Genomic DNA, 20,355 nt, shown 5'->3' with positions numbered 1-20,355 from the left:
CTACATATCTAATTATGCACACCAACACAATGGCTTGGGAGCTAAGAGTGGTTGACCCTGGTATAATTCTGTAAGCAGGTATCTCTCTGGAAATAAATCACTTACTGAGCAAACCATTGCTGGTTTGAGGCGAGGCAGAGCCCGCCGTGCGCGTTCTGGGTTGCCTGGCAGTTCGGTGCAATGAATTTGACGAGGGATGCCTTCGTGGACTTCAGTTAATACGGCGATGCAGCACAAACTGAAGGTATCTTACCCAATCACTGCGGCAGTATTCGATCGGCACACTCTCTTGATTCACGAAGAATGTGAGGCACGTGGCGTATTGCATGACGACAGTGTTGTTAGTTCCCTGTGTTCACCGTGAGCAAAAGAGAGCACATCACGAGGCTGGCCACCCACAGACGGAACCGTGAACAAAGGTCCTGAAGCATGGTGAGAACGGGAGAACAACAAAATCCGCCGAGAGCCTCACCGATGTTCTGGCTGTTGTACAACAGCGCGTCCGCGATGACGTTGCAGTCGTTGGGATCCGGTCCGCCTCCCGAGGGAGTGAAGCAGAATGTGTTGCCTTGGAAATAAGATAAACCTCGTCCTCAAATGCCAATATCACGATACCCACAGGTATTTCCGCAGACGTTCACCGGGGGCGGGGCTGTTTGACGCGACTCGAGGGCCGTCTTGACAAATGAATCCTGTGGACAGGTAGCGAACTGAACCTGAACATTGTTGTCCTTTCCAATAACGGTCTTGTCAAGGTTGACTTGACCATCGCAAACTGATATAGGAAATGAGCCATCGCAAATAAGATTCACGATTACTGACCAGTTCCGTCTGTTCGCGTCGCCACCGACATAGTCGAAAGACCGAGCCCAAGGGCTTGAGAGACAAACACTGCAGCCGCCAACAAAGCAACAGAGATCGAGCGCATTTCAGAAAGCTGGGGTACAACTATGTCTTTCTTATTTTCACGTTGGCTTTTATATCCCAAGTGGCTAGGCGGCGGCCATCACCCGAGCTATGTTTAGCATCAAAGCTGCAGCTCATGCGGGTTCCAGTCGCCGCGAATGTTGCCCGGAGTGATCCAGAGTACGAAGAATCCCGCGAATTATCATGATTATATGCAGTTTAAACGGGGTTCGGGCTGAGATTGCCGACTGCACATGACCATTTGGATCGGATTGGAGCGGGATGCAGGCCAGCGAAGAAAGAAGCTTGTCAATGTCTCGGTCGAATCGATTAAATTGAATCAAGGGACATGGAAACAGTCCAGTCAATTTCCCTGAGCAACACTTGGGACAATCCAACATCATGATAGTCCAGGTTCATTTTGACCATTTACCGGTAAGAGATCCTTGTCTCAAAGCATGTCAACGACCCCAAACCTCATCAGCCACCTGATGCAGAAGTCGTATTTTGGCCCTGATGTCCTGTATGGAAGTTGAGGATTGAGCGGCATCGGACCAAGGTCAACTCACGTCCTCAGTGACAGGATTACCATGCCAAACGGAGGCAAATCCGCATTGTGGGCTAGGAAAAATTAGTGACGATCCCCGAAATCAAGTTGTCGAAATACCTGATTAAAATTCTTGATGCAAACCAGGTCAGTCGTGCCGTTCAGAAAAAGAAATGAATACAGAACTGACTGATTAAGTGCCCACTCTTTCGATCGTGGAGGAATGCCTGCCGCCAAGACCTCAGAGGCTTCGTGAACTCGCTGCTTCAGGATTTTGGGGTCTTCAAGCTGTCGATACGACTTTGGTCATCAACAAGGGAATACTATCATCGAACACACTTTGGGACTCTTGGTTGTCACAATCCCAAGGACGACACGTTTGTTGGGCGGAATAAATCGCAAGGGGGTAAAATCTCCGGAACGTTCGTCGTCAAATTCCAACTAGAAAGGCAAGGTCGGTAAGCGGGAAGGGAGCTGACAATCATATACGTAGAAACGTCCACCATTTGAAAGAGCTTTTGAGCAATGCGCTCATAGCTTGTCTGGAAACCTTCAGCGATGAAACAAAAGTTGTGGGTCATCCAGTACATGAGCAAAGCCAACGCCCTATAGACCATTTAGGGTTATCTTGACACGAGACACAATCGCTTACTCGAAAGTTTCCGCGACAGACATGCAACGCTATATTCAAATCCTTGGGGCGGTCTTGTGTGCATAAGTTGATCGCAAAAATGTACGAGTCCATGAGCCTTTCCCCGTCTACACCTTGTTTGCGCATGTCGTCGAGAATTTCTAGCTAAACGTCATGTGGGTATCGACTCAAAGGTGGCGTTCATACCATCTACACAGAAGAAAGGAAAAGTGGGTTCATCAATTTGGATGTTGCCTGCAGAGAATTTCGAATGAGAATTTGCTAGGCCCCTAGATATAATGAAGCGCACGGCACCCGAGTTCATAAAGCTCCTTGATCTCGGCGCGGTATGCGGCCCCGACGTCTTTGAAGTACTCAACTGCAAAAGGCGGCCTAAGCGTCTAGGAGGAAAACGCGATTGTAGCTCACTATCGTTAGCGTAGACCGATTTATCATAGGTCAAGTCTGGGCCATGGAAGTGGTGAAACCAATTCGGAGGACAGAAGTTAACTTTGAGACGGTTGACGTCCTGATCATCCGATCAAATGAAGGAAACGAGATGGTAAGAAGCTCAATAACCTCGGGACGGACGAGTTGCTTCAAAGCCGCGAAATCCTCTGTAAAAATAGGTCGGATTCGCTCTATTTTGTCCTGGAAAGAGTAATCAGATAACATGATTATTGCGTTGGACAGGGTTTTTACCATGCAAAAGCAAGAGGGGAACTCCTCAAATCCCATGTCCCCAAAGCTTCGGATATGTGGCCAGTAGTTCTGGATGTGCGGTCAGCAATAGTAACAAATTCGCGCTTGAGTCTCGCTTTGAACTCCGCCATTGGCCCTTCATACAAAAAAATGAGTACGTCTGGCACAATAAGTGACACGAGGACTACCAACGTGAGAGGACCTTGATTCCTCCTAGCTGATTGAATATTCCCTCGTAGAATATGTGTCTGAACAGGCCAATGAGAATCACAAACCGAGAAACGTAAGTCAAGACCACCTCCGAAGTTCACCGTCAGTGATCGTTGCAAGGCCAAGCTCACGCTGAACTTGGACAACGTGTGCAATCGCAGCGTCTTCAAAAGGCTTCAAATCTTCCTGGGTACATTCGTTCTGCTCGAAGAGGGTGCGCTGGTCGAAGAGGGCCTTGGGTCGGATGAAGGAGCCAACGTGATCGACACGGAACGGAGGGGGGGTATTTGCAGGGGCAGCCATATCGCAAAAGAAACGTTCTTGGGGTTGAATTTATAATCGATGCATATTGACACTAGTGCAACCACCAGCGGCACCGAGTGAACTTATGTCGGCATAGGATGAAGAATGCAGCACTCGATCGACGACGATTATATGGCTTGCTGCCAGTGTGAGAGGGCGACCTCAGAAAATAGTCGTGAGAAAACTTGTCGGCATATGCAATGAACGCCGCAGCATTCACAAGAGCGAGTTGCAGAGTCGTGAGAGAAGGCTTGAGACAGACGAGACGAGCGGTTGAAACGGTAGATCACCAAAGTAGACTATTCAGAACCATACGATGGGGCCCCCAACTATCAATGACGCTGTTCCACTGACAGTAAAATGGTCTTCCATCCCACTGTCACAGTGGACAACTACTGCAGCCTTGTGGGAGGTATAGGAGGCCCGTCGAAAGATGACAAGACCGGACGGTGAAGAATTGAGCCACTGATAGCGTTCCCACTCCCAGTTGCCGGCTGTCGACAGAACCAACTGGATATGTAACGTCTGGATCATGAATGGGTGCAAATGGGCTTTGCATATGAGGGTTGGAGCGTTTTTGGGAGAGGTTTTTTTTCAGGTATTGGGCCAGGTCTGGAAAACAATGGCTGAGAAGACTACATCAACCTTGAATAAACACGCACGAAGAGACCACCAGATCTCGGACCGTACAACGAGAACAAGCAGTGCTCGTTCTGACTTTTTTTTGGAGGATGAGTGCAAGTCCGATCAGTTGGTCACGCTGTTCAAAGCTGTTCGAAGTCAACAAGTACATGCGTGTTTGTATGCGTGCGTGAATTCTACAAAATTGCTCTATGAATAACTAACAGTACTCTATGCAGTCCGATTCTATGAAACCTACAATGCATCTGGGGACAAATCACCCAGCGTATTCAAATCAAACATGCTAAACGCAGACTGCGATTTATTGTCGTCCCCAAACTCGGAACGTGAGTCGATGGTCTCATCAAAGTAATGCCGAACAATTGCACGTGGTGCTATAGTCTCAGTCAATACCGACCAGCCATAAAGAAAAGCAAACTCACTGCGTGGGGTTTTCGGCAGACGGCAGCTCATACCACTCTGCAGAATGTGATAGGCAACCAAACCCGTCCAACCCGTTTGATGAGAAGCACCCAATCCACGGCCATCGTCTGCATGGAAGAACTAGCCAGAGAATGAGCATAGAAAGAGAAAAGAAATACTGGTTGACTCACCTCGTAGAACCATACATAATCTCTGAAATGTGGGTCGTGATCCAACTTGGGGTTGCCGCCATTGGTTGCCCTACGGCCGTCCGCGTCACGGCCAAAGATGTGGATAATGCGATGCTGAATCTCCTCTGCTACCGATACGAGATTCATGTAGTCGCCGCTTCCAGTGGGACATTCCACCTGGAGGTCATCACCATAATACTGGTAGAAGCGCTGCAGACTCTCAATGAGCAGGAAGGTTGTTGCGAGCCAGCTAATCGTTGCTTGTCAAACTTGGCAATATCATGAGGAGACACACTCACGTCGGACCACGCCAGTTACTGTTTCCGCCAAACATGCCAGATTTCGAATCGCCTGGCCAGTAATTGACCTCGTAGCGTTGGCCATTGACATCCATACCCCAAGGGTGATCCTTGTGATACTTTGATAATCTTCAAACGTATTGAACAGGTATTGTAGCAAGAGAATAGAAGCAACTGACGATCTGATCCCATACTCGCTGAAGAACTCGGACTCATCAAGCATCCTCTCCAGAATCTTGACTAAGCGCTCCTTGCTGGCCAAGGCCATCAATAGACGTTGCTCCTTTCCACGCGCTACGAATTTGTTGAGATTGACCGTTGACAGTCAAGAAAAACAACCTTTCATGTTTGCCATATTCCGAGCCGACAGGTGAGGGCGATTATCGATGAACCATTCCAGCCGCTTTTTGAATCCGGGGAACCGGTTTAGCGTCGAGGGTTCCAGTACTAACGTTGCGTATAAAGGAATCAAACCAACCAAGCTGCGGACTGGGAGTTGCATGGAATTTCCAGGTCCAAAGTGGATAGCATCGTAGTAGAAGCCATCCTCCTCGTTCCAAAGAGACACGTTTTCGTCCCCCACTCTATAGGTCATAGCGTCCGCGATATATATGAAGTGCTGCAAAATATTAAGAACACTGCAAAATAGGTCGCATTAACAAACCTCAAAGAACTTGGAGGCGATATCTTCGTAGACGGGGTTGTGTTTGGCCAATTCCAAGGCCATATTCAGCCTATAAATCATGCTCAGTTTCACCCAAGGCAGAGAACGGGACCAACATATTGAGGCAATAGAATGCCATCCATGCAGTGCCATCTGCTTGGCGAAGATCGCCTCCGGTGGGCAAAGGTTCGCTTCGGTTGAAGACACCGATGTTATCAAGCCCCAAGAAGCCACCCTCGAAGACGCCGCTACCCTCCTTGTCCTTGCGATTGACCCACCTATCAAGTTGTCAACGAAGGCTGAACACGTAAAAGATATTTTACCATGTAAAGTTCAGCAGGAGCTTTTGGAAAACGCGTTCCAAGAATGCTAGATCCTCTTTTCCAGTCATCTTGCGCTCGATCTTGAAGACTCGGAATGTGGACCTTGAGATTGGTTTTGAGTAGATACCCTCAGACAATATAGAACTAACCAAGCATGGACAGGCGGATTAACATCTCCAAAATTCCATTCATATGCAGGAATCTGTCCATCCGGCTTCATATACCATTCACGCGTGAGTAGCTCCAGCTGTTTTTTTGCGAAGGCGGGGTCGACAAGGGCTAGGGGGATGCAGTGGAAAGCCGTGTCCCACGCTGCAAAGAAAGGATACTCCCATTTATCAGGCATCGACAGCACATCGGCGACATGCATGTGGCGCCAGTCCTAAGATCGTGTTAGTGGATGACCAAATGATGAGCAGGTCACGTGCGCGGTTTCTAATATACTTGCGCTGAGGCGGCGGCGGAGGTTGTGCAGGATCACCACTGATCCACTCCTTTTGTATGAATTGGTAGTATTGCTTGGACCACATCATACCAGCCAGCGCTTGACGGGTAATCTGCTTCAAGTCCTCACTGACAGGACCAAGTACCAAGGAGCCATAGAACTCGTCAGCTTCTTGTCGCCGCGACTCAACCGCATCATCGAAAAACATTTCGTCTACCAGCGAAGGGTCCTTCTTGGGATTGGACGGCGTCAACTTGACACGGACAACAGCGCATCCACCATGGCCAGGCACATTATGAAAGTGGTAGTGGGCAGCAGATTTTGTGCCAGTTTGCTCGGGATTCACGAAGTCTGCGGTTGGCGGAAACGGTGTTACAGGCCCCTCTTCTGCCGAGCTCACCGATTCATGGTCAAACGTCGACGCGGTTCGTGAACGAATTTTATGTGCGAAAGGCTTTTCTTGCTCTTCAACTGCAAGGGGACGATGTTGTGGGATGATATGATCGTGGAATGCGTCTTTCACGTATGGTGAATCGTTCGTACCACCGTAGAGTCGACTGTAGTTCGTGTCGTTTTCGGTAAACAAAAGGTCAGGTTCGACATTCTCGGCCTCCGTTCCTTCAACGAACTGGCCGTCTCCATCAACAGGGGGAGGAGATGAGAGGCAGAATAAGTGCGTTTTACCCAGTGAAGGGTGCTTTGCAGTGATGCAAGGGACATCGCTACGAATCGAGCCAGTCAAGGAAGGCATGGGGGGCTTCTCGGTTGGCCAGGACCAGGTATTTGGAAACCAGAGTTGGGGTATTATATGGAGAGAGGCGGGATCAGGGCCTCGATTATACGCCGTGATACGGAGGTACAGGTTATCTGGTTCATCCTCGTCTTTCGCATACTACCACAAGTTGATTCAGAATGAACGGGATAAACATTTATGCTCGCACCTCTACGAACACGTCCCAATATCTGTCTTCATCGAAGACATCAGTGTCGAGAATTTCGTACTCTGTAACCTCCCGATTTCGATTCTGGTTCTCGGAAACGAGTTGTTCGTAAGGAAATGCCTTTTGCGGGTACTTGTAGAGGAATTTCATGTACGAGTGGGTCGGCGTTGAGTCAAGATAATAGTACAGCTCCTTCACGTCCTCGCCATGGTTTCCTTGGTGGCCGGTGACGCCAAACAGACGCTCCTTGAGAATGGGGTCCTGTTCGTTCCACAATGAGACGGAAAGACACAAACGCTGATGGTTGTCGGAGACACCAGCAAGGCCGTCCTCTCCCCAGCGATATGCTCGAGAGCGAGCATGTTCGTGAGGGAAGTGGTTCCAAGCATCGCCATTATCTGAGTAATCCTCGCGGACAGTTGCCTAGAAGAAAAGCGCGTTATTATGAGGAGACATAAGTATTATCAATCCAGCATACCCATTGTCTGTCGCTGACATATGGCCCCCAACGTTTCCAGTGTCTTTCGCTGTTTTCGTCCTGAAGCAGGCGATACCGCTCAGCACCTTTGTAATCGGCACCAAGCTTGGCAGCGAGTCGCTCACGCCAAGTCTTCTTGTCTTCTTCTGGATACTGGCTTTGAGTCGATGTTTTCGTTGGCTTTGGTGGCAGCGTGGGCTGGCTCGACGATAATGGTTTTGGGATGTCGATTGTAAGAGGCGGCGTCGGAACAGACTCAAGTGGTGCAGGAGCGTCAGGTTGACTGCTGCGCCCAAAAAGCTTCCCTTGAACCTTCTTCACGCTGTCGGAGGCCATGGACTCGAGAAGGAGGAGAGCGAGACGCGTCACGCGTTATGGACGCGTTAAAAACTGAACTGACGTCATTGCAGCATCAACAAATCGCAAAACTCTTCCTTATCAAATACCAGTCCAATGCGCGACCACACTGACCAGAAGGTTGTGCATTGCGGCTTGATCTACACGACCAAACTCATTCTCAAGTTTGTTTTGCATCCTTCGAGCAGCTGAAAACACCCATTGCCGCTATCAGTGTTTGTCATGCTTAGGCAATCATCCTGGAAGTGAACAACGTTTGAAGCTTCAACTTGGCTGCAACGCAGTCGTGACCCATAAACAGTGGGACGGCGGCTGACGCAACTGATAATCATGCATATCCATGGGCAAAGCAGATGCGACAACCTTCATCTAGTCCTCAGGCAAGCGTTTTTTTTTTCTTACCCAGAGTATTGTCACGACAATGACTTACTTCCAGCAGGCTCAACACATACAGGCGGTGTTTACTATTTCCAAATTGCGCTCAATGTTAGCTTGAAACCACACTCAACGCCATGTCAAACGCCGAGCAGGGATTGACACCGCCTCTGGCAAACATCTCAGGCTTCAAGTTCCTCTATCGCTCGGTGCAATGCGACTTTTCTCACCCACCATCCTCAGGCCACGCCTCGACAGGAAGCTGCCCTTCACTTAGTTGTTGCTTTTTACCTCGCCTTTTTGCAGTTCCGCTGACGCGGGATACTCGGCTGGTTCGGCCCAGACAAGGGGACAGGACGGCATTCTACTGCCTCCACACAAACTAGGCACTGCCCGTACCGACTTACTTACCATATATTGGGTAGTTCCACGATTATTCTACCCCCAATACCATGCCCATCCTTCCACGACAATCCAACGAGCCACCAATGGACTCCCGCTTCAAGTTCCAAATAGTCACCGGCGTCATCGCTGCAGCGATAGTCATGGCTGTCGGTTTTGCATGTATCGGAGTATTCTATGTCTGGCGGTGGCACAAACGACGCAGTCTTGCTGCGAAAGAAGAAGAGAGCGAAACAGGCTCAACAAGAACCTCTCTTTTGCGGCGAAAGTCTACGTTCTTTGATCGCGGGCCACCGCCGGAAGATGAGGACGCTGAATTCGTGTTATGGGACTCTGAGGGCAACCAGAAGTCGCCTCGCAGAAAGAATCGTCGCTGGCAATCCGACGATTCTGCTGCGGTTCCACTTATACCTAGTAATGGCCACGGTCCATCTAATGAGCATCCAGTTGGATCCAATCCTGGTCCTCAAACATACTCTCCCCAGCGACCGCCTCGTCCAGCCACCCAGCTGATTGATCTTCCTTCGCTCGTGCGAGATGGTCCTCTCGTGCCAGAAGCTCCTATACGTGCAGTCGCTGCTCTTCGACAGCCAAAGACAGGCAAGATCGACATTCAAGCTGTACCATCAGTCGCTGTCGTTCATGGGTCCTATGACGAAGATGAACCATTAAACGAAACTCACCTCTCTCGTTACATATCATATTACTTTTCCCGCAAGCCCACAGTGAAACCATCCATTAAACGACACAAACATCCGACCTCCCGTCCATTACCACTCCCTCCTTCATCTCCCAATGACGACCTCTATGATGTCCCTCCTTCGGCGATACCTGTAAATCGACTCACTCGATTGTTGTCTTATTATCTTTCACCGGCAGCGCCAAGTCGAGGCAAGGAATCTAATCTGACACAGGGTCAAAGAAGAAGACGAGAGGCTATAGATGCTGAGAACAGATTGGAATTGTGACACCAAACAATGGACGTGGACCACTACTATACTTGGAAGAAGTAGTTTTGTAACAATCAGTCGCTCTATCCTATTCAGAGGTACACCATCGTATGTAGCGAAGGCTAGATTCTGGATCTGTTGACTTTTCTACATCGCCAAGTTCAAGGTCATAGTGCTTTTCAATGATCCCGTCCCTTCGCACCATATTGGAATAAAGCTGACCGAAAGAGTTTGCATGAGTGTTGTCTCTAACAAGCGTTCATGTTGCCAAGCAAAAAATACGACAGAAGGAAAGAGTATCATAACTACAATTTACCCTTGATCATGTCCTGAATCTTCTTCGGCTCCAGCACCGAGAGAGGGTAGGGGATAACCAAACTGCGCAGATGCTCTTGCGCCCCGTCGACCGCAAACACCTGACCACTGATATAGGTAGCCGCTGGGCTGAATAAGAACACGCCAGCATTTGCGACATCGCCGATAATTCCCGGTCGGCCCAGTGGGTACAACATGTCTCTGTTGCCTGCATCAGGCCCCTTGGCGCTCAGCCGATCCATTCCTTCAGTGCCAGAAATAGCGCCCGGCGCGAGCACATTGGAACGGACTCCATGGGGACCTTCTTCGACCGCTATAACCGTGGAAAGAGCGTCTACAGCGGCTTTGGCAGCAGAAACGTGAGCTTGGAATGGGGTTCCTTCACAAGAGCGTCAATAAACCGAGTAGCAAACCTCATATGATACGCACCTCGGTAGTGCAGCGTAGCGCTGATATGGATATACGCGCCTTTCGTCTTCCTCACATGTGGGATAGTGGCTTTGAGTGTGTTGTAAGTTCCCAGTGTGTCGATTTCGATTACTGTCCTGAACGCATTCTCCGACAAGCCAGAAATTGGCGCCAGGAAGTTGCCTGCAGCACCACAAATCACAAAGTCAATCCTTCCAAACGCCTCAATCGTCTTCTGTACAGCGTCTTGCAGGGTTTTTGGTTGGCGAACGTCGGCTTGCGCAGGTAAGCACTTTTGCCCGGTAGAGGCAGAGAGCTCCTCGGCGGCCTTGTTTAGTCGCTCGAGGTTACGACCAACAATGGTAGCCTTGGCACCGTGCTTCATCTATAAAGCCTTGTGATGAGCATTTCGCCTCTAAAAACAATGAAGGGAGACGCACAATGGCTTCAGTCATCCCTCTACATATGCCCGAGCCTCCACCCGTGCAGAAGAGAACCTTGCCCTTGAAGATATCGTCCTTGAATGTCGCGGTTGACTCATGGAATGGCGCGACAAACGCTGAGAGAGTTGCCATGGTGCAGATTTGACTCGCGGGGGTCGTACGTTGTAGTCCTTTACGCCCGAGTAGTGGTTTTGAGGGCGCCGGTAATGCGGGGGCGACCGAAAATGAGCTGGCCGATGACAAGCCAAAAATTTGATGACCGAGGCGTGACCGTGCCGGTCCGGATACTCAAGCAACCGGTGATTTAATCAGATGCGAACAATTGATCAATTTGTCATCCTTCACCCGGCCTTGCTGTCCCACAAACTCGACTAGGTGCCGCTGAGGCAACGACCGCAGACTGTGGACTCCCCTGGGTGTGTGGCGGTCTTCCGCCCAACCGTATATTAGCTTTATCCAGTCTTCATCCCCACTGGTGGCCTTCACAGACGAATCCAACGCTCCACTCGAATTCAACTCTTCAGCGTCGGTGTTGCTTGACGGTTCAGGATACCTATGCGGTGCACAACATTGCTATATATTTGGAGTCCAGTACTTGTCGAACGGTGAGTCGTGCAAACATTCAACTGGTTCAGTCAACTAATTTGAATCATAGGAATACGGCTGAAAAATGTTGAACATGATCAGAAATCATCCAAGCACTACGGACTTCAAACCAACAGGCGATGGTCTTCCGATTACACCTCTGCTTGACTGCATCTGAGGGCCGACTTCCACAAATCTGACGACCTCTCCGGCGCTTCCCTCTTCCTCCGCCGCTTGGTCCTGAAACGAACGAGGCGGGAATTGTCTGTTTTGCCTGACACTGTCCCTCCGCACAATCTCCAGCGTTCCTGGCGGCTCCGATTCTGAGTGATCTATGCCCACACGAGCGATCTGCAGTCATTCTGATTCTTCTGTCATGCTAGTTGAAGCTGCCAATGACTTGAATTCATCTCGACGCGGACCCTCAATCTCAGTCGAGATACTCTTGCGAAGCTGCATCCTATTTTCTGACTTGGTCACGCCTGGTCAGACCGTAAACAAACTGTACGCCTGAGATGGTCGAGCGGTACCTTTTGTCTCCAACTCTTGACACTACCATATGCAGACCAGCGTATTCTCACCTGTCCACGTTTCGGCTGGCCCGTCTTCCGCTCTTGGCCTAACCGCGCCAAACCGTCAACACCGCCCAGACACCGCTGTTGATTGCTTCCCTGCTCGTGGTCACATTCCTATCACGGGTTGAGCGCAGTATCCGCGGTCGTTCACGGGACGCGGCCTCCAAAACCGGCCAGTCGCCGCCCCGAGACACGGTCAGATGGCCACAATCCATCACATTTGACGTTTTCTCCAACATCTTCGCACCGACAACATCGGTCTTCTGTTCTACCGTGAAATCCAGGCCACCATCTGGATCTTCAACTCCCGTTGTATTACTCCAGAGCACCCGGATCACGATGATTGCCCATCTATTTGTTCCGTCCTTTAGGTTCGTGAAGGAGTCTCCAATTGGCAGCGCAACCCATCGGACAGGATCATAACTTACGCCCCATTGCTCATGACAGTGATTAGCAAGTGTCACGAACAAGACCGTCGCGTCGCGTCAATTCGCTGCTCCACCTCAACTGCGCGTTCATGATCAACAAGCATGTCCATCGCCAAATATTTCCCGTTTTCCCCCTCGTTTTTCTTTCCCGTGGGCTCTGGGTATCGATCCAAACAGCTGGCAGACACGATGAACAATCGTCGTGCAACGCGAGGAGCCCAAGGGATAGGCGCTTGGAGCGATAACGGCAAAACAACACGCGCCTGCGACAAATGCTGCTCGAAAACAAAGTTTGTCCCAACATCGACCAAAAAAACGAGGAAGCAATCCGCCACGAGCAGTGAGAAAAGGCGCCAATTTCACACTTCTCTCTTCTTCTGGGGTTCAAACACCATCTTTCTGCAACCAGAACGCGATCTCCGTGATGTGCTCCCTCTCGTACTTACGCGTCAGCGAAATCTGCTGACCGCGTCAACGGTCGGTTAACAACCAAATGTCGCTCGGGTCGCTGTACCCACAGTTCCATGGCTATCGTTGTGAAATGGGGATGAGCGACAGCATGGAGTGCGAGCTGTACCGGCAATCGCACTCAATCGGTTTCGTCAAATTCCCCGTGCTCTTGACACTGAAGATTTCGATGCATTTCCGCGGATGATTCCGCTGTTCAAGAGGAACTGCTTGCTGGCTATACGCCGCAAACGATGGAGGCACGGCGTTCATAGCCCTTACTTATTGGTTTCGGTAAACAAAAGGTGTGGTTTCTAGTTCAAGGTTATGAAACATGTACAAGCCCTGCTTAGAGTTGTTGACGGGTAGCAAACAAACAAGGACGACTGGAATTGTGGATCAGAGATGATCTTGTAAAATCCCGCGCGTAGGAACGTTGCATCGTATCGTCAACGCAGCACCGCAGAAGGTAAAACATCGTCGCCGTTCAGTTTCTCCGGTGCTGACGCAAATCTCGAGGGGTAATATGTGCACGCACAAGCCTAGTTGTCGAAAATAGCGCTTCTTCTGCCGTGAAGATAAGATATAGAAGCAAGAAATGGCATCCTCCAAGTAACAACAAGAGTCGCCAAATAATGGCTAGGCGTCGGCGGTCTTAGAAAACATTCGGCCACATGCGAATATTGCCACAGTCCGTGTTCTTACCCGCGTTGGCTGCTGCAGAGCCCCAGCTGACATGATACCAGCCTCACCACAGGGCATGGCCGAAGTACTCCCCGAACAGCTCGACCCACGTCCGTCAGTATCCGGACGCCAGAGCGGCATTTCATGTCAGCTTATCTCACTCTCAACATTCAACCAGGAACGGGGAGGACAACATGCAAGTGGGTCAAAGGCGGGTGGTGTGCGCTAGGAAAATCACTGCAAGATACTTCCCAAGTTAACTTTTGCGCCACGGGTCACTCCGACCTGATGCGATCATTTATGGAAATTCTCGGCATCGGGTATCATGTTTTCGGCGCTCGTCAAATCACCGACATACCCGATCACTCCGGACGCTGGATCAGATCTGCACACAGCTGCTGCTTGACGACGACAGCGCCAACACGGGGCTTTGCTCGCCGCTGTCCTGGTTGGAGGAGTGCGCGTCTGATCTGCCAATGTCTCATTCGGCGCTGTAGCGTCGGCGGAGAAAGGAGTCGCGTATTTTGATTTTCTATTTGTGCAAGTTGAGTTTTTCAAACAAAAAGGGCAATCTAATCTCGTCACCGCGTGACACTCCTTCCTAGTTGCCTGATGGAGAAAATATCGCTGTCTCCGTGCAGACGTAGTTACTTCCGAGTCCCACGCTATCATCCAGACTTCGAGCGTATACATTCGCCCCAATTCAGTCATTATAGACTGCAATTCAAAGACGGTGATTCGTCTTTGTATTATGCGGGGGAGACAAACAACGTGCGTAACTAGTACGTCTACTTTCTACGTTCCTCTTCTTACTGCTTTCTACAAGCTCAACAGACCATGCACATGGGAATATGTTCTCTCGTGCACCTAGGCGGAGCCGATAACTCAGGCCAGCTGAGCAGCTCGCTGTTATCTCTCGGTGAAACATACCCACTCCTTCGGCTCGTGGCAACTCCCACTCGTCCTTTCTGAGCCAGCGGGAGACTCCAGTCGCCAACTACGTGACACCCACGGGATTCGAAGCCGCAGCGTCGTTCCACGCCCAGACTCCAGATGCCCTTGGGAGTCTCCAAAAAACATGAGCCCTACGTCACCACGGCCCATCTGACGCGACATGCGCTATCTCTAAACACCACCATCTTCCTTGTGCTTCTCCTACCCACGCCGGAACCGCACATTACATTTCTCCTCTGCCCTTTGTCTGTCCCCCACTCTGCATCCGTTAGCCCCGACCGCAAATCCAATGACGAACCGACTCAATATAGTCTGCAAGACACCGTGAATAAATTGTGCATCACTCTCGTGGCAATCGAACTAATTTGCTCGCATCTTGGAAAAGCAATCACGCGGACAGGCGGCGCCCCCGGCGGCTATCAACCCACACAGGCCAGGAAAGGAAATTTCTGTGTGGCGCGTGTGTTTTAGCGAGTCGGCCCGCTTGATAGGCATCATAACTCCTCATCACTTCAAGGGACCTCGCGCTGAGATCGCCTTTCTCTTGCGCAGCGCCTCCGCGTCGGTCGTGCAGAAAGGAAATAATATCGACGCCGACGCCGGCTGCTGACCAATTATCCCACGCCTGCACATTTCGAAAAATGACCGAGGTCATTTTTCGACCAAACATCAACCAACCCTGCCTGGTTTCCCTCTTCTTTGTTCGAATTCCACACCCCTATTCGTCCTTACCAATTCCTTTTTCCACCTCTGCCCACCGTGACCCTATCGGTCTTCCAACGGTCCTAAGTTCCGCCCCTATCTTATCTATGCTGTTTACTGTGTTCACAATAATACTTACAAGCACGTCCAGCGTCAGGTGAGAGCAGATGTCCCAATAAACTGACCATTGAAGTCCCAACGTCCTCACGAAAGTCCTGAACACGGCGAATCATATATAATATATGTACAGAATACATCTTTCCAAAGTCTCATTATTTCTGTTTCTTGTTGCCCTCGACGTTGCCCCTAGTTCTGCTTGCACCTTTCCAAAGCACCTTCCGAAGTCCGAGTCCTTGGTTTAGGTTCAGGGCGATTGACAAGCTGCAAAGCCGAGTAGACCGAACCGCCCGCGATTCCAGTGAGACGAGTGATTTTCTTGTTTATCAAGAGCTTGTACAGTAGGTGATCTATGTTACAGGCAGATAGGAAGACAGAGACTGCTACCAGAAACGAAGGGTCGACGTCGACCAAGGGGATATACGATAGAATATCGAAGGCAGAACAGAGCCAGGAAAAAAAGTCATAACAACACAGCTCAGAAAAAGTCGGGTAATACATTGCGTGGATGGTGTGGAGTCCTTTTGGTTCGAGGGTAATACACGGTGATGCAAGGCACGGGGAACAGCAAAGAAGCCGGAGAAACGAGAGACTGGTAGACGGCGCTGGCGGTCACTCGCCAAACAGCGGGTCAGTCAACGTGCAAATACGCGACTCTCTAACGGCAGAGCCGAAATCCGCGGCTCTCGTCACAGCAACTTATCAACACTGGCCCCCGTCGTCGGCCGCCAGAAATAGCTGTCGCCCGCCCCACCCATTCCGAGCCCGCCAAGTCCGCTACTGTTAGTGCCAAGCCCCGACACTAACGAGCGTGGTGTATTGGAATGATTATGGCCGTTCAGACTCGCATAAGAATGCCCCGGACTGCCACCGTTTGTGGGGTTGGAAGTGGTGCTTGTGTTGTAGGAAGGAGTCGGAGCAGGGGACCCACTGCTGGCGCTATTGCTGCTGGCCCCAGCAAACGGCGAGTATCGAGTACCAGGTGAGTCTGGCACGCTGGAATAGCGGGGGGCTGGGGAGTAATTGGGGGGGTTGTAGCTCGTGGCAGGGTATGACGAGCCAGAGGTGGAGGTATTACTCGTTGTTGTGGGCCATCCACTACTTGCTGGACCACCGGGGGGGATCGCTGGGTTTGATTGAGCCTTGCGCAGTCCAAGATGCGGTGATGTGGAGGGGTCATATGAGCTGGAAGAGTGGGAATGTGAGCTGGAGGGAGGAGGGTAATAGGGCGAGCTGAGGAGCCGAGGGAGGTTAGAGGGTTCGTTGTACGAGGAGCTTGTACGATAGGTGTCGTGAGGAGGATAGGGATATGAAGTTGAACGGTGGTGATGGGTATGAGCACTCCCTGAATAGCCATTGTACGGATGATGGCCATAACTCGAGCCCGATCCTCCATAGCTAGATGAGCCACCGCTTCCATAGTAACTTCCACGCCCATGGTCAGGAAGGGGTACAGCGTCCTCAGCATCAGGGCTGCTCTCAGCCTCGTCGGTATCACGATCTCGTGGAGCGCCGCCAATGGCAGCGTTCTCCGGTTTGCGTTTCTTGCGCGAGTTGTTTGGTCGACGCTTGTAGACGTAGTCAGGATATTTCGAGTTGAAGTTCTCCTTCAATAGCTTGGCCTGGTTTTGATAGAACTGCTTCTCGCTCTACATTCATTGAGCTATTATTACCAACGCGAAAGAAGCAAGACGCGACACTCACAGCAGCCATGCTCTTCCACTCTTGAGACAGAATCTTGCTGATGTCCCCCGTCCTCATCGACTGATTCTCTGCAGAGACTTGTGGTCTTCGTCGCCGAGCAAAGATCATGAACGCGTTCATTGGGCGTTTGGGGGTACCGTCAGCATTCAGAGTTTGCGATGTGAGGGCTGCGTCGGCATCTGCACGGTGTGAGTAGAGCATCCAAGGAGAAGTTGCCAACTGACCGTCTTCCCCCTCTACCTTCGGTGGGTAGTCGTCGTCGCCATCGCTCGGGCTGTTGGTGTGGTATGTATGCAGCGTTGTCATTGCTGGTTGTTTCGAGTTCGCGTCGTGGTTAAACAGACAAAAAGGGCGGCCACCAGAGGAGCGGTGATGTTGAATGTCTTCCCTTCATTCTCCGATTCCGGGGTCTTACTTATTAGAAAAAGATCGCGACGCCAGTGACCAGTGTGACGCAGCCAGTCATCGAATCGGGCCCCTTGATCGAACCCGTCGAAGCCCCGACCTCATCTTTCCCCATTTGCACATCCATAGCAACCCCCTCACGCATCATCAGATCGTCAGCGAGATCTCGACGTGTTTGTTTGTTCCACACTGACCTTGACGAGCGAGCACTGCTCAACAACGAGGCTGACCACACACAAGCGCCCCTCTCGTCTTCTTTTTCGCAGCCTGAGTACAACTGCCTCAACCCCGCTGCCGCCATGTTTGGCTTCAAACTTCTCTTCAAAATGGCCTGCGCTTCCACCTGCCCGACACGGACGCGAACAACTCAGGCTAATCTGACTAGTTGAGCTTAATACCCACAAGGATTGGCGTTGCTGGCGCTGGCGATTTACATCCTCCTTTTTGCTTCCGCTGTGCTTATGCCTGCCATCAGGCAGAGCAATCGGTTTCGGTTCACTGTCAAGTACCCCACATCTTGCTATTTGCCTCCGTTTCGCCCAACCTCAACAACTTCGCGTTTGCTAGCCAGTGTCGCCAATAGTGCCACTTTCCGTCCAAGGAACGTCCACTTCTTTCAATTGCAACTTGAAGTTCTCTCTGACAGCGGCGTCTAGGAAGTGTGGACCACTGGCGTCGTCTTCGTTGGGCCTCTCGGCCGAAGTATGAGAGGTCTCACTCTGCGCGAGTCTAACTATCTCCATCAGTCCACAAGTTTCCTAGCCGCTTCCGCCTGTGTCGACCGTCACAGCTGATATTAAACGCAACTCCCCTCCATACTTCCGACTCATCACAACCTCGCCTTCCGATACCCCGTATCTTCACTCGATTTAGAGGAGCAATTCTGCCCATGATGGTCAACCGCCATCTGTTTACTTCGAGTCAAGCCCTGCAACCCGTCGATGGCAACATGCGGCACTACTCTCACCAGTGATTATGCATCGACATCCTGGCAGTACTGTACCTGTGGCTCGAGTTACGCTATCACAACTTGGACGTTTCGCTCTCACCGTGAGCATGTGTCTAATATCTGGCTCTGAGGCCTATTGTTGACGCGCACCACGGCTATCCACGGCGTTGGTCGGTCATGGCATTGCGCAAGCATATCCGATTTCGAGAACTCGTTGATTCACCGTCCTGCCCCGAACTTAGCTATCCGCAGCCCGAGATCACCTCAAAGTTTGAAAGCGGACATCTGAGCTGCTCAGTGGGTCAAACATCAAACGACCGCGATGTAACCAGGGTACAATGCTTTTGCCTGGGGCAGTCCTTGGGGAAGTAAGCACAGCACGCTTCATCGTCAAGTATCTCTTGTGGCGGCGCAGGCATCAGCGCATGCTACGGCAGCGCACTCAACAACGAACGACGATCATTTCCTCAACAACGCCCAGATCAAACCATCAACGATCAACCACCTTTTGATCCGAGCCTTCGACGTCAGTGGCTGAGTGTTTATTCAACGCAAGACGAACTCATTTGTTTGTGTCAAAGACTCAAAGTCGCCTTTAGCCCGTAACTGAATTATATCCCAGACTTGGCAACATTCATGAACAATTGAATTCAGTCAATGAATCAAATGCCGACGCGCCGATCCCGGTCAATCGTTGAGTTAGTTCCAAACTCATGCTTTCAAGGTTGAAGCATTCATATTGAAGACGCATGGCTAATTCGAACCGGCTATTCAACAATATAGAAAATCTTTATTCGGAAACTCCCGAGTTGTGTCGTGTTTTTAACCTTTGCTGCGCCGCAACCATCGTGACGAAGAATGCACATAGGGTAACCTTTTTTGCGCCGCTCTATCGTGTTTTCTTCCCGAGGCGAAACCTTTTTAAAGTATTCTGGACCCAGTGTTGGTGCCAAATACCCGTTTCCACCGCGGATGATTCGCGGCGGCGCAAGAACTGCGGGCAACCACCCACGTGAACTCGGCCGTAGACTCAGACGCTAGAAGGAGGGTACAGCTGTGACGCTGGATTATCCGACCCGGCTATCGGCTCATCCCGACGGTGAATCTTCAAAATCGAGGGTGCTGATTCGTCAACGGCAGGCTCTCACTAGAGTTCAACACCCGCGTGTCGTGGATTTAAGCTTTGACTCACTACTCTAGGGAAAATGTGAACCAGACAGCGTTTCTCGAAGTCGTAATCTTGTCCCAGATCGACCACTCGGACCAAATCGGCTATTATAACGAGGTGCTCCAGTCAAACTTGAAGGTCACAAACTCATAGCCGACGAGTCACCATAGGTTTTTGTACCATTGCTAATCCATTTGAGAACAGCTTCCTCACCCTGTACACTACACTCCGCTTTTGAATCGCGTGCTTCGCAGATCACAGAATAAAAAAGGATTCAATAGGTAATTAAGAAAAAGAAGCAAGACGGAACTTGTGGCGCTGCAGACACCTCGCATGCACTCTCGAAGCTTGGCCTCCTTCGTTCCAACATTCAATACTCGCGATGAGTTCTCGATACGCCTATAGTCAATCACCTTCCAATCAGCGCGTGGCATGCTGTTTACAACGACGCGTCATAGATGATTGGATCGTGGCCAACTTGAACGCGTGACCGCGCTCTCGACCCAGGCTAAGTCTATCGGAGTTTCCCAATACGCGATCACGGATCAGCCGCCGGCGTTATCGCCGTGATTATCTCCGTTTCGGAGTCACTGTAGGGTGGAGTGCGCCAAGTGTGCGCAGTATTCAGCGCCGATCGGATTCGAGGGCTTAGCTGGGAACAGACCATGGGGAGTCGAGCTCGGAACTAGTGCGACTCCTCACT

General features: G+C 50.8%; 6 protein-coding genes across 6 annotated transcripts; 1 reads left to right on the top strand and 5 right to left on the bottom strand.

The window, feature by feature from the left end:
- Positions 1-41: 41 nt before the first annotated feature.
- On the bottom strand, positions 42-940 carry MIND_00590300 (uncharacterized protein; the record flags this gene model as incomplete). The annotated part of the gene is made up of 7 exons (XM_037362661.1): positions 823-940; positions 620-775; positions 473-568; positions 400-422; positions 254-349; positions 106-200; positions 42-57 (listed from the first exon to the last, which is right to left on the bottom strand). The coding sequence occupies exons 1-7, from the start codon at positions 926-928 to the stop codon at positions 42-44; spliced, it is 588 nt and encodes a 195-aa protein (XP_037220582.1). The 5' UTR covers positions 929-940.
- A 427-nt stretch (positions 941-1,367) lies between these two features.
- MIND_00590200 (Methionine vitamin-b12) lies at positions 1,368-3,299 on the bottom strand (the record flags this gene model as incomplete). Its single annotated transcript, XM_037362660.1, has 15 exons — positions 1,368-1,427; positions 1,476-1,527; positions 1,574-1,585; positions 1,644-1,741; positions 1,793-1,894; positions 1,933-1,995; positions 2,042-2,059; positions 2,106-2,245; positions 2,292-2,339; positions 2,395-2,463; positions 2,514-2,613; positions 2,664-2,735; positions 2,787-2,855; positions 2,989-3,034; positions 3,085-3,299. The coding sequence occupies 15 exons, from the start codon at positions 3,297-3,299 to the stop codon at positions 1,368-1,370; spliced, it is 1,164 nt and encodes a 387-aa protein (XP_037220581.1).
- A 530-nt stretch (positions 3,300-3,829) lies between these two features.
- Positions 3,830-8,020, bottom strand: MIND_00590100 (Glycoside hydrolase family 63 protein; the record flags this gene model as incomplete). The annotated part of the gene is made up of 15 exons (XM_037362659.1): positions 3,830-3,911; positions 3,962-4,117; positions 4,180-4,315; positions 4,364-4,484; positions 4,535-4,784; positions 4,834-4,962; positions 5,013-5,127; positions 5,173-5,452; positions 5,498-5,567; positions 5,614-5,775; positions 5,821-5,922; positions 5,970-6,202; positions 6,249-7,157; positions 7,207-7,629; positions 7,685-8,020. The coding sequence occupies 15 exons, from the start codon at positions 8,018-8,020 to the stop codon at positions 3,830-3,832; spliced, it is 3,504 nt and encodes a 1,167-aa protein (XP_037220580.1).
- An 848-nt stretch (positions 8,021-8,868) lies between these two features.
- Positions 8,869-9,786, top strand: MIND_00590000 (uncharacterized protein; the record flags this gene model as incomplete). The annotated part of the gene is made up of 1 exon (XM_037362658.1): positions 8,869-9,786. The coding sequence occupies one exon, from the start codon at positions 8,869-8,871 to the stop codon at positions 9,784-9,786; it is 918 nt and encodes a 305-aa protein (XP_037220579.1).
- A 287-nt stretch (positions 9,787-10,073) lies between these two features.
- On the bottom strand, positions 10,074-11,174 carry MIND_00589900 (uncharacterized protein; the record flags this gene model as incomplete). Its single annotated transcript, XM_037362657.1, has 3 exons — positions 10,932-11,174; positions 10,513-10,876; positions 10,074-10,462 (listed from the first exon to the last, which is right to left on the bottom strand). Exons 1-3 carry the CDS (start codon positions 11,064-11,066, stop codon positions 10,074-10,076), a joined length of 888 nt encoding a protein of 295 aa, XP_037220578.1. The 5' UTR covers positions 11,067-11,174.
- Positions 11,175-16,115: 4,941 nt separating this feature from the next.
- Positions 16,116-17,436, bottom strand: MIND_00589800 (HMG box domain-containing protein; the record flags this gene model as incomplete). The annotated part of the gene is made up of 3 exons (XM_037362656.1): positions 16,116-17,075; positions 17,131-17,309; positions 17,355-17,436. 3 exons carry the CDS (start codon positions 17,434-17,436, stop codon positions 16,116-16,118), a joined length of 1,221 nt encoding a protein of 406 aa, XP_037220577.1.
- Positions 17,437-20,355: the final 2,919 nt, after the last annotated feature.

Source organism: Mycena indigotica (genome assembly GCF_014461135.1).
Source record: "Mycena indigotica strain 171206Taipei chromosome Unknown Mind.scaff0005, whole genome shotgun sequence".
NCBI lineage: Eukaryota > Fungi > Basidiomycota > Agaricomycetes > Agaricales > Mycenaceae > Mycena > Mycena indigotica.
Note: the sequence above shows the minus strand (reverse complement) of the source record. Positions and strands in the feature narration are given on the sequence as shown.